The 13,420-nt window shown below is 40.2% G+C and overlaps 2 protein-coding genes across 2 annotated transcripts; one reads left to right on the forward strand and one right to left on the reverse strand.

Moving 5' to 3' along the window:
- Positions 1–37: 37 nt before the first annotated feature.
- On the reverse strand, positions 38–10,453 carry LOC6499405 (ras guanine nucleotide exchange factor B). The gene is made up of 4 exons (XM_001954666.4): positions 10,145–10,453; positions 7,457–7,661; positions 3,997–4,119; positions 38–2,053 (listed from the first exon to the last, which is right to left on the reverse strand). The coding sequence occupies exons 2-4, from the start codon at positions 7,658–7,660 to the stop codon at positions 1,343–1,345; spliced, it is 1,038 nt and encodes a 345-aa protein (XP_001954702.2). The 5' UTR covers position 7,661; positions 10,145–10,453; the 3' UTR covers positions 38–1,342.
- LOC6501178 (cell wall protein IFF6) lies at positions 5,025–6,415 on the forward strand. Its single transcript, XM_001954667.3, has one exon. The coding sequence runs from the start codon at positions 5,061–5,063 to the stop codon at positions 6,162–6,164; it is 1,104 nt and encodes a 367-aa protein (XP_001954703.2). The 5' UTR covers positions 5,025–5,060; the 3' UTR covers positions 6,165–6,415.
- Positions 10,454–13,420: the final 2,967 nt, after the last annotated feature.

Consider the following 13,420-nt stretch of genomic DNA (forward strand, 5'->3'; position numbering starts at 1 on the left):
CCAGGGGCCCATTATTACTGAACGAAAGCAATCGGATTGTAATTGAATGTCATGCCAATGCCTCATGATTTTTTTCGTTTATTTTTTTTAATAAGTATATATAATATATACGTACATACATATAATTTTATATAATATATAATTTTCGTTTGATTTCTCCGGTTGGAATTTCATTTATTTTAGTTTAGCTTTTCTCTGAAAAATTCATTTTATTTACATACACATATAGAAATAAATTTTGCATTAAATTAATTAATGTACAGAACGTAATTATTAAAAAGGTTAGTTAATTTGCTTGGTAAATTCCTTGTTAATTTACACAACACGTGACGTATTTTCTCGGGTCTTGAAGAATTTTCTTGGGTAATACATAGGTCTGCGTTTCATCTAATTTAAAATCGTTATTCGTATCGTATCGTATTCGTATGATTTGGAACCATTTATTTCGCTTAATATCTTAAAACTTGAACCATCAACTACGTAAATATTTAATAGTGACCAATTTTTAGAGCAAACAAATTATAAGTGTGAGTATTCATTCATGTTCTATTCTATTTGAGCATTTGTTGCATAATTCAATAAAAATAACAAATCAAAATTACTGTGTGGATAAACAAACAAATTTCCGCCCGCGGAGTTTGTAGACAACAATTATTTAATTCTGTAATGAAGCGTAAAATTTATTTACTTGATAAAAAAAAACGAAACACGAAAATCCCATTCGGTTAATAAATATTGCATGTGACTGATTAATTAAATATCAATCGTTTAAAAAATAATTATTGAAACGACACACAGATCACTATTAATTACGATTTAAAACAAATGCATTTACGACTTATTTGTTTGCTATAGCTGCGGTGTAAATATTAGCTGGTGGGGTCCTGGGATCAAAGGTCGTGGTATAGGGGGTTCAACAGTTTCTGTGAGAGAGGTAGCATAAATTGTTACATACACCTTGGTTGGTTATCTTCGATAAAATAGAATTCAAATGCGAATACATCTAGCAACGTGGGAGTAAGTTTTTGATTTATTTTTTTTTTTTTGTTTCTTTTATCATCGAGGGAGTATGTGCACACACAACATGCCTGCCTTGCAGCCAGCCATTAGGAACCGTCAATTTACATTTTAATCCGGACCGTCTATTACCACTAATCTGCCTCCGTATTACCTCATCAATGGCAATATCAATATCAGTACCAATATATCTGTTTATCTGTGTATTTGCACAAGTATCTCTATCTCTCTATTTGTATCTGTATCTGTATCTGTAAATGTATCTGTATCTTCATCTGTATCTGAATTTGCATTTGCATCCTGTAGCTTCTCACCCTTCGGTTACTTAATTAACGTTATTCTGCTGACTTTTGTGAAAGCGATAGGGTGGAATCGGCAGGTTCCACCCGACAGGTGGGTGCTCATTTGCATCCGAAGCACCTGCACTCCCACCTACCGGGGCGGATGGAACCACCTCTTCAAAGAGATCGAATCCTGCCTCCCCATCATCGTCCTCGTCGTCCACATATCCAGCTGCGTTTTTGCTGGATCCATAACCATTCTCGTTCTCGTCATTATCGTGATTTGTTGTTTCGTTAGCAGCTTCATTTCCGTTGGCAGCCCGATGACCCCTGACCGCCCGTACGCCCAGACCTAGTCCGGCCACGTTCAGGGACTTCTTCGCATAGCTTGGCAGCTTTTGACCTGGGAGTGACTGCGGTCGAGTGGTTTTCTGTTGCAGGGAATCGGCCAACTGTAACGCAGAGTAGGGAGACTGCGAGTGGGTCCATCCATAGCTCCACAGTTGGCTGGGGAAATGCTTCCAGGGTAGCAGCTGTTGACGTAATGCCTGCTCTTCCTGCTCACGCACCAGCTCCTGCTGCTGCTCCTGTTCGAGCTCGAGCTCCTCCAGCTGCTGCAGCTCCTCCGGTTCCCGTTCCCGTTCCCATTCGCGTTCCCGCTCCCGATATCGCCTGGTTGGCACCTTTGGAGCACCTCCGCCCCGGATCATGAATCGTTTGCCCACGTTCTTCAGGATGGCCCGGTTCAGTTCGACCTGTTTAAGTGTGGAAGTTAAAGTTATTCGGTTTGCAATGGAAGTGCTCAGGCGATAAAGGGTCAACATGACCCCCCCAGTGCCCTCCAACCCAACGTAGTCTACGGGGAAACGTGGCAAAGAGCAAGTTAAACGAGATTCTCACATGTAGGTACATATTTGCTGACCACATTGAAAATTTGATTAACAATTTAAATTCGTTGGCAAATCGAATGTCGTTTTAATACGAATATTTCATTATTTTCAAGTGACTGAATACCGGACCGCAAGAGATTTAATTTTATTTTTTTTTCAGATGGTTCTTTTCAACTAAAAATTGTACCGATATTTTAGCGGATTTAGATACTTCACTATACATTTCATGATGACTAAAAACCTGATTAGGATTATTTAAATTAAATGCCATGCAGTGGAAATATTTTGGGATGAAACTTTGAATATTATATCAGATTTCTTCAAATAAATTTAACTTCAAGAACTTAAATCAAAGTTGTTTATAGCACATTCCAAGTTAAAAGTTCGTCCGACACTTGAAAACAATTAAACCTTTTAAATTAATAAAGAATCAAGTGTCACTTGAACACCAGCACTACATTAATTACGTTTATAAAAAGCCGCAATAAATTAATTGCCAAAAAAATGATGGATAGGAAATGTGACCTTTAGACAGCGACATAATAAACGATGTTTTTCGGTTTAAAGGTCATTCTAATTTTGTAAATTACTTAAAGCTCAAGAGGTCAAGCTGTTTTTCGAATTTTGTCTTGCCTTTTAAAGCCTTCACAATTTATGTCATCTGCTTTTCCTCTTTTTAAATACCTGCCTTCTGTAGGATTCTCAACCCTGTTTCACCATTTTAAGCATTTGGAGCTCAATTTTCAGAAAAACCTTTTGAAATTCCAAGTTGAGCTTACCTTTCTAGTAAGACAGATGTCATTGCATCATTTAATTAATTGAGTAGCAGATATATTTCGTATTCTAGCAAACCAAACCAGCACTTATTCCTTTAAAGCTGAATACTTAAATTCGTATCAGGTGTATTTTTGGAAAACATCATACTCCACACTCGTCTCAAATTGCGTTTGGGATGCATGGATTAATTTCTAAAACCCCTTTGACAAATCAATATTCTTATCTGACGTGTGTGAATGTGAATGTTAAAAGGACTTGCCAGTTGCTCATCCATCGCAGGCAGGACCCTCTTTAACAAAAATTTAACCATTGGAGGGTGAAAGGTGAAGCTATCAAGGAAAATCGTTTGAATTCTTTGCATTAAAACGTTTTGATTTTTTTGTTGTTGTTTTTGGTTGTGCCATTTTTTGTTTTTTTGTTAAGTATTTGGGCCTTTGGGGTCTTGGAATGGTTCGGTAACCAAATAAACTCGCTTTGCTTTTGGAGCAAAAATATTTTCGTTACACATAACCCCGTTGTTTCGCCCATGTCCTTGCTGAGCCTTATGTGGGTATATTTTTGGGGGTGTCAGGGCCATCCGAAGTGCTTAAGCTTTGTTTTGGGGATCTCTACCTGGATGATGTTTACACTCCCAGAGCAGGTAAATGTGAACTTGCCAATCTTGGAAGGAAGTCTGGCTGCGGCCCATGGAAAATTTATTGAAATTGCCGGCAGCTACTACGGGCAGGGAATTAAAAAACTTTATGCAGCTGCGTTCTTTATGGTCCTTCGAAAGTATTTCTCATTCGGTATTCTAGTTTTGATTAGCCGCTACATTTTCATTTATACTTCGCGCCGCGCCGCCCCAAATTACTCTTTCTACTTAGGACTCCCGCCTTTTAGCGGGAATTGTTTTCCGTTTGTCTTGGGGCCTTGCCAGCAAAAAGTTTTCCTTTTTATTTTCGCTTATTAAAAATACCTTGCCAAGTGGTGGTCAGCTTGGCCCGTTTATGGCAACGCCCCCCTTTTCCCCCAGGTAACAAAACACTCACCTGTCGGGAGTTCTCCTTCATTTGACGGCGTGCAATTTCCAGAAGGAGCCGCTGACGCAGCACATCCAAGGGATTGACAATGGAGAGAGACGGCTTGTTTCGTTTGGCGAGAAGAAAGTCATCCTAGAAATAGTATATTTGTAGGTTGTTAGGTAAATTTACATTCGCTATTCGCTGCAAAGTTGGCCAGCACATGGCATAATAAAAGCTTGATAAGGTAATGCAAAAAGTTTTTAAGTCCTGCCGCTGAGATTTTTATTTATGAACATCCATTCAAAAACAGTTCTGTTTTTCTTTCGCCACTAACTTTATTGTTTGGTGTTAATGGGAAATGAAAACTTGGCCAGATTTTTATTTACATTATTTACATGGCTAGAAGAAAAGGTAATCTCAGCACTGAAGCTATCAAAAAACATTAGGTCACTCACTGTTTTTCCCGCATTGAGGAAGCAATCGCTGGAAATCAATTTACAAATCTAATCAGTATTGTTCGGCGTTTTTTCCAAAACACGATGAACAATCGCGAATTCCCCCGATAACAGCCCTTGACAGATAAAACGGAAAATTTCAAAAAAATGTTATGATTCATAGCTCTTCTACTTATAATGCCTATAACTCCAGAATTCCTCCCAAAAAACAAGGCGTGATAAAGCAAAAAAAAAAGCAACAGTCTTCTAGGGAGAAGCTTCATAAAATTCGTTGGGCTTTTATGGGGATATCATAAAGATATATCCCAGTTGACTTCTTGAGAAAGTCTAGACTTAAGACTAATTATTAAGTTTAATTACTTTTTTTTGGCAAAATAATTCCACGAACTCGTATTTGGGCCAGATTTGTCCATCTTATTTTGAAGGTAAACAGCCAAACAAGCAAATCAAGTTCATGTTCAGATAAATATTAAAATTATGCTTATTGTTTGTCTGACTATCAGGCACGATAGCGATAAGATAAGGACTCGCCCAAGTGTGGTCGCAGCGTCTGGGAGAGTGGACCTGGTTATCAGAATTCTATAAAAACCAATAGCCACCTGGAGGGGCAATCAGTTTATACGAAACATTTGCGAAATGAAGGTTCTTACGCTTCTTCTGTTGACCGCTTTGGTCGGAGTGGCTGTTGCCAGGCCCAATGGCGGCTGGTTCGGAAGTTTTGGAGGCAATTGGATTAGGAACTTCTGGGGCTCCCAGGAAAATGAGGAAACCAGTGCCCTGAAGGGACAGTGGAACAACAATGGACAAGGTCAGTGGAATGGAAATGGTCAGGGACAGGGTCAATGGAATGGAAATGGTCAGGGTCAGTGGAATGGTGGACACGGAAATGGCCATGGAAACGGTCACAATCACGGAAATGGCCACGGAAATGGTCACGGAAATGGCCATGGCCACGGACACGGACATGGTGGAAACCGACCCCCACCACCACCACCAACTGACCTGCCCGAACTGAGCACCGAAGACGATATTGTGGATTCTACAACTGCAGCTCCAGAAGTATCCACTTTGACGCCCGAGATCCCGGAGGAATCTACCACTCAGAACCCTGAAGAGCCGGAGGATTCCACCACTGAAGCTCCAGTAGAGACTACCGAAGCCCCAGAAGAGACTACCGATGCCCCAGTAGAGACTACCGATGCTCCAGTAGAGACTACCGAAGCTCCAGTGGAGACTACCGAAGCTCCAGTCGAGACTACCGATGCTCCAGTAGAGACTACTGAAGCTCCCGAAGAGACCACCACCGAATCAGAGGAGGGAAGTGGTTCTTCGGAAGAAACAACCACCCAGGAGCCCGAGGACTCCACCACCGACTCCGATGAAGGAAGCGGCTCTGATACTACTCAGGCTCCCGAAGATCCCGAGGAGTCTACCACCGATGCTGCCGAAGACACTACTCAGGCCCCAGAGGAGTCTACCACCGATGCTGGAGAGGAAACTACTCAGGCCCCGGAGGAGTCTACCACTGATGCTGGAGAGGAAACTACTCAGGCCCCGGAGGAGTCTACCACCGATGCTGGAGAGGAAACTACTCAGGCTCCGGAGGAGTCTACCACCGATGCTGGAGGAGAAACTACTCAGGCTCCGGAGGAGTCTACTACCGATGCTGGAGAGGAGACCACTGAGGAGCCTGTAGAGAGCACTACTGATGGTTCAGAGGTGACTACGGCCAATGAGTAACTCCATTCTTGGTTAACACAACTAGGCTATAAATTATAGGCTACAAACCAATTAAAAGAAAGTGTCTAGCAAATATTACAAAATTATAACTAATTTATTATTGGCCACGCGACTCTATGGCCAAATTCGAGATTATAGGCTCCTCATGGTAACACAGTTATTTTTGTCACGCATTCGTCATATAGCTTTATAGTTCCTGTAATCTAAACTATTATAAAATGAAACTAAAAAACAACTCTAGACTGTCGAAATTTTGTTCTTTATACTTCACACTGGGATAGCTTATCGCCTTTTTTGAACTTTTGCTTTCATGACCATGACAATATTTTCCCACCTCTTGATAAACTAAATGATTGACGCACTGAATGATTGAACATCAATCAATGATTGGGTACTTGACTGATTAGTTTACAAATCGCCCCTTATCGAAACACCACTTTTTATGTACTCTATCGTATTCACGGCTGTGTCGTATTTGGCGATGGAAATGGAAAGTTTCATGGCCTTTAGCATGGCCCGAAGGTGGCTTTTATAATTTGCAATCATGATGGCCATCGTTTATTTTTTTCAGCAAATAAACTTAAATTGTTTACCGGCATAATAACTTTAATCTGGAATTCTATAAGCGTAGTAAATGCCATATAAATTGCGCAGGACAAAAAATCGACTTGAAAACATTTCTGAAAAACTTCTTAAAAAGCTGATGCGAAACTTTTGATTGTTAACATCGGGACTTGGCCAACACAAACAAACAATTGTTTTGTGATTTGTTTTTCCCTAATGAAGCTTCTTCGATATCCTTGACAAAAAATTCCCCTAGTTTTTGAGAAATACTAGACTTTATGGAGGTGATTTGTTGCCATGTTCGTGTGTGTTGAGGAAATATTTTAAATTTATTACCAGATTGAAGATTAGGTCTTCGTGGTTGAAACCGCATTTGAGTTGTGGTATTCACCGCGGAAACACCACTTATTAGACCGATTAGATTATACTGGATTTCTATTGAATAAAATGGATTCGGGGAATTGAGATTTTGATTTTTAAGAAAGTTTAAATTCCATAATCATGATGGCACCTGCAAGCTGCGAAGTACTTTTTTCACGGACGTCATATGAAACGGTATATATACGAAACAGAATCCTACGACGACGTGTGTCAGAAAGGCCATGAAAAAAACAGGTCTGTTCCGAAAATGCAGTCGGGCTATAATTGAATATGCATTCGAAAAACATTCATGCGAGTGATGGACAAAAACTGCTGTCATTCACAAAGAATCAAGCTGAAAAGCTCACCTGAATATTCCGTGCATCTGGGTAGTCCAAAGGATATCCGTTTGTGCGGCCGCTTCCGCCGGCCTCCGGTCCTGCTCCTGCTGCCGTACCACCTACTCCTGTTCCAGTTCCAGATCCAGCTCCTCGCTGTGCCGTGCAGACCAGCCTCGTGGCACACAGTAAAGTTAATAACACCGGACAAAACCACGCTGTGGCTTTCATCATTCTGGAACAAAAAAATGGTGAAAAAAATGTATCAGGAAAGTAGAACCACATGGCTGAGTGCGCAATTTACAGATTTTCACATATAAATTGGTTGAAAAGTATAAAAAATGTGATGTATCCTGCGCCATTAATCACATGTAACATTTAAATATTCAAACTTGTTTCGGGGCAACCATAGCAACTACAGGGTATCTTAAATGCGAAACAATTGCAGCATTTAAAATGGTTCTCATCTGAATGAAAAATTAACCTTATATATGGCTATTATTTTCGAAAAAAAAATATTTGGTAACATCGCCGCTTGTAAACTTTGACCTCTGCAGCGGGGTCCGTTGGGATAGAGAAAATAAAACGCTGACAGCTAACCTGTGAAAAATGTGCTATATTCTGACAACAAGAAGTGCTCTCATAATTTATGGGTCACGTAAATATACTGTACTTCTAAACTTTTTCATTTTGTTTATCCCAATGTCAGCATATGTATATAAATCTCATGTCCTCGTGGACTTTTCAATCAACTCACCTGGGGAGTTGTGGGCAAATTTACACAAGAGTCTACAAGCGTTCAAAAAGGAAATGAGGTTTTAAATTGAAGACGATGTTGTAAAGTCTGCAAGTATAACTAGGTTAAAATTCAGTTGCAGGAAATTAAAAACATGAACGAAGTCAGTCTTAGTCATAAAAATATTCTTGCTTGCTGACGAAAGAGTCGGTTCCCTTTAAATGAATGAATGTGTGAGCAGCATCAGTTGCTTTATAATTAGCTTGTTACAGGTGCTCACTTATATTTTACTATTCTACTGTTCACTTTTATTATCTGGCTGTAAAATATTATGTACGCTTGTCAGAGACAGAACATTTAAAATTCTATTGCGCCGGAGGGGAATACCTTTTAAACGAGCAACTACATAACTAAAACATGATATAATTATATTAAGTTAATTAACTGAACTTTTATTTATCAGGAACTGCAATTTTAAAGAAATATGCTTCCTATCCCTTGTACACAATAGATTTTAAATTCAAACTTACTTTCGGGGAAACAATGTAACTGAATTTCAAATGGGGGAAATTGACAGAATTCTCTCTTCGGTTGCAGCTTCCCAGCTCTTTTGTTTTCCACTGGGCTATGGAGCTAGTGGACTACAAAATTAGATCCCACCTGTCACCAGGGCATTAGGGGGAATCACCAAATGGCATCAAAAATAAGTAACTGCTAAAATGGCAGAAGCATTAGTCGTGCCGGCAATCACATGTCATATATATGCCATTTGCTGAACGGGGATTTACGAATTGGAATTTAGGAATGAATTCGAATGCGTCCACAGGCTCCATAGACCGTGGGTGGTTGTCGCACTTTGGCATCCAATATTTGATTGCTATTGATGGTTATTGATTTCCTTTAATAGATCGCATTTAGTCCCTGGAAAATGTTAGAGTTCGTTCTATCCGCGCCGGAGTTGCAACGGAAATTGCAATCGAATTGAATTAGGGACCAGAGTGGAGAAAACCGAAATTTTTGGCCCTAACTCCCGGTCTCCCGGGCATGGAGAAATGAAATTCCTTTGGTGAAAGTTTTTGGGGAAGGCGAAGTAATGAGTGAATTCTTCCATTTTCAAGTTGGGCAAATATAAATATTGATTTTCGGAGAGTAATACCGAATTCAAGGCAATAAAACTGCCCTGCCCCACTGAGAATTGTGTTCCTGACAAGCATTGTCATATCCCAGAGACGGAAATCGTGATTGCCCGGGGCTAGTTGCCAGCACGTCCCTTCTTGTTTTATCGCCAATTCAAAGGCAGGACGAACACACAAGGAAATGGAATCCTGTTATCTAGGCTTCAACTTAAGTTATTTGCATACGAGTACCAATACGAGTATATGTTAGAACCAGAATTTGCAAATGGTATGAAAAATGTGTAAAAACACAGAAGAACTAAAGTTTTTGACGGTTTATGCTCTCGTCGGCATAAATCAGATTTTAGTAATGCCATAAAACGGAAATTTCAAGGTCAACCAATTCGTAAAGTAAATCCCCAGGACAATACCGGGAGACCATCTTCAGTGTTCCGTGCAAATTACAAGGTGTGATTGCCGACGCAGGCAACAAAAAGTTTCACTAAGCTTGTTTGCAGTCTATTAAATTACAGGATGTGGTGTCCTGTGCTGTTACCCGAAACCTGCAACACCCCGAAGACACAATGCTCTACTTTGTGCCCCGGGCCTGAATGAAATACGCACATAAAAGGAAAAACTAATTAGCTTAAACGTTTTTTAAGCAATCAATCAACTCTGCCCCATTTGGGGATAAAACTGGCACAAGTTTTCGTCCTTTCCAAACAAATTGCAATCTGATATTGTTGTCATTGATATTTGTCAATGAGGAGCAGACGAGGACAGGAGGACAATACACAATTTAATTTAAAACACAATCTCGGAAACATAAATCCTGTTTTCGAAAATTATCACATAAAAGGAAATCACCTTATCAGTAGTAATTGCACCTAATTCCTGTCTAATCAGATCTGAAGCACACGAATCGGGATGTGATTTATGGCGATCGAGATGCGGTTCGCGTGTGTTTAGCGGCTTGTATTTATTTTTAGAGTTTTTTTCCAATTTATTTTATGTCTTTACGCGCCACGCCGCGAAAATGTCCTGCCGTGACAGCTTAAACGGAAAGTGAAGCTCCTGAAACGGAATCTGTTGCTGCTTATGGTGTTGCTGCTACTGGTTTTTGGGTGTTGCTCCTCGAACGCAACAGGCTGACGACGAGCGGAGGACTCACGGAGTCGACCGATTACGGCGTGTTTTTATATTAAGCGCCACGAAGCCCACACACGAAGGACACCGCACGAGGAGGCACGACTATCACAGTGTCTGTGTTGAGGCAGGAAACGAGGCGGCGCCAAAGGATACGGCGATGCCTGGCCACGCGACGAGTTATGAATGAAAACGTGCGATTGGTGGTGCGAGTGTGGCGTGTTGCCAGGCCTGATGGAAATCGAGTCGGAATCGGAATCAGGAGCACGGACGCCACAGCGGGTTAGCCCCCCTAATAAATCACCAAGGTGTGCCAAGACATTAGGCAATTGATGGATTGATGGCGGTCGGGGTCGGAAGTCGTGGGGAAGCTCAAAGGTTCCGCCAACGCAGGCGCCCCACATATGTTGCAGCAACATGTTGCCAGCCGTAATACCGTCGCCGTAATTATCGAACTCAATTAATATTTAATGGGTTTTATTTGCACATTAATTGTTTGCTTTAAACGGGCATTTGACAAGGATTCAGTCCGGTAGCCCCTGTCATGTCGAAGGTGCTAACGGGCCCCGACATCCTTGGCCGGCGGCAATCGGGCGTAAAATTGCTCGCCATAAATCCGTCAAGTCCTCTTCCCGGGAGTCCTGCGGCAAAAAAAACGGCATGAGTTCGACACTTGAGAGGTATTAGGGTTTCTGCTGAATTGTAATTAAGATGGGTTACGTCATATATGGAAATTTCTAACAGAATGGAAATTATTATCTATCACCATTTCTTTTTAATGGGTTAAAAGGTACAATATTATACGTGATTCCTGAATTTGTTTTGGGGATAGGTTGTTTTAATTTAGATAAGTTTATTTGAATTGTTTTTGATGACTCTAGACCAATTTTAGATTTGGCATGAGTTCTGTTTCAACAGCAACACTGTTGCCGGACATTCAAACTCCTCATAACACCTCTTCGAAATCGCCCACTTGACATAGTTTTTAATTGCTTTCAACGCGTGTCTCCTAGTATTTATGTATGTGGATGTGCTCCGGAGTCGGGCTTGTAATTAAGCACGTAGGCAAACGCCTTCTGGTGCTTGGCAGGAGCAGCAGGATGCTTTATGGCTGATTGAATTCCATCAAAATGATGCCCCCCTTACCCATTTCTATGCTTTTCATTGGAGGCGATGTATGTACATAGTAAGTGCATAATTAACTTTCAAGTTTGTAACTATTTATAACTAGATTGCCAACGTATTTTGTACTTTACCAAATTGCTGCAATCTAAATTACTGGATCTCAAAGTTATATTTTCCATTAGAATATGTTGAAAAACTTTTGCTTTTGAAATAAGTTTTTTATTGGAACAAGGGCACACTTTTTATAGGAAGAATAAAGAGTTTCCTCTTAATTGTTGTTTAAAACTTAAGAGTCTCATCTAAAATGCTAGTTAGTAACTAGTAGTTACTGAGAGCATTATAATTTTCATGAATTTTTCTATAACTTTTATCAACAATATTTTCTATGCAAAGCACGAGAACCTTTAAGAATGTCTTTATTAATTCGTTTAATACTTGATGGAGCTTAATCGGTTTGTCCTGTCAGGACGACTCAGGCGACAAAGACAAAATAATTAATACGTTTATTACCAAATGGACAGGGTTCAAGCCCCACTCACGCGCCTTCAATTGCCACCCACTCCCTAGACGGGTCCGCGAAGGAATCTTTGTCCGATTTGCGTAATAAGTCATTGACTCAACTGCTCGTCTCTTGACACCCCTTTTTCTAATAACGCACCGACGATTTGACAGGCGACTAAACGGTAAACGGGCACTTAATGAGGAGCAGAAAAGGCAGCCGCCTCATTTCATCCAATTATCCTTGTTATGGCCATCCGCTGGTTTCATCCAATTATACATGATTATGCGATTGTGTGAGTGTCAAGGAACTTGCTGTCGGTCAGTTAAATCATTAATAATAAGGAATCTCCTCATTTCAACAGACACTTAATTGAATATTAAAGAAGAAAAGGCAGGTCTAATACATTGTTAATTAAATGTTTCACTTTTTTAGCCACAATACTGGGCTTCCTTTGACTTGTCGTGAGTCCCATTGCAGTCGAAATGAGCGGATTATGCTTTGAAGCCTTCCAATTAAATCAGGTTACGGACCATTTAAGCAAAAAGAGTAAAATCAGACGGCAGCCAAAGTTAGTCCAGAAGTTTGCGCAATATATATTTCAGCTAATCCCAAAAAAAGTTCTGCAAACTTGTTTCATCTTTGAAGCTCTTTGGATGTTATGCCATGCAGAAATTACAGCCGACCATGATTGGAAAAGCAAAACAACGAATACAATATTCGTAATTAACCGTAAATAATAAGTTTAGCCACAGTTTTCGATTGTTTTTTATTTAACGGGTATTTAGTAACTAAATTTTAGTAGAAAACATAATTCTTTATTATTTTATTAGTTTAAAAAGAAAACAACACAGGAAATTTTCACAAAAAATCTAAGAAATATTTTGCCTTCGTGTTTTGATGCAGATTGTCGGAGAATCGTTCCACAAATCGATTAAGGTATTCCGCTCTAGAATCGGATGTGTCTTGGCAAAGATATAGCCTTCGCTTTGGCCATAATGTGCCTCCCATGCACGTTCCCCATTTTGAAGGGGATTCCCTGGAAATTTTGACAAAAATCTGAAAAATATTTTGCCCTCAGGTTTTGATGCAGATTGGCGGAGAATCGTTCCAAAATCGATTAAAGTATTCCGCTCTAAAATCGGATGTGTTTTGGCAAAGATATAGTCTTCGCCATAATGTGCCTCCCATGCACGTTCCCCATTTTGAAGGGGATCCCCTGGAAATTTTGACAAAAAATCTGAAAAATTTTTTGCCCTCAGGTTTTGATGCAGATTGGCGGAGAATCGTTCCCCAAATCAATTAAGATATTCCACTCTAGAATCGGATGTGTTTTGACAAAGATATAGCCTTCGCTTTGGCCATAATGTGCC

This window comes from Drosophila ananassae, chromosome 2L (assembly GCF_017639315.1).
Source record: "Drosophila ananassae strain 14024-0371.13 chromosome 2L, ASM1763931v2, whole genome shotgun sequence".
Lineage (NCBI taxonomy): Eukaryota > Metazoa > Arthropoda > Insecta > Diptera > Drosophilidae > Drosophila > Drosophila ananassae.

Coding starts and splice junctions, on each gene's coding strand:
- LOC6501178 (XM_001954667.3), top strand. CDS start 5,061: ATGAAGGTTCTTACGCTTCTTCTGTTGACCGCTTTGGTCGGAGTGGCT.
- LOC6499405 (XM_001954666.4), bottom strand. CDS start 7,660: ATGATGAAAGCCACAGCGTGGTTTTGTCCGGTGTTATTAACTTTACTG. Junction 4,120..7,456: donor CAGATGCACGGAATATTCAG/GTGAGCTTTTCA, acceptor TACTATTTCTAG/GATGACTTTCTTCTCGCCAA. Junction 2,054..3,996: donor TGAAGGAGAACTCCCGACAG/GTGAGTGTTTTG, acceptor ACACTTAAACAG/GTCGAACTGAACCGGGCCAT.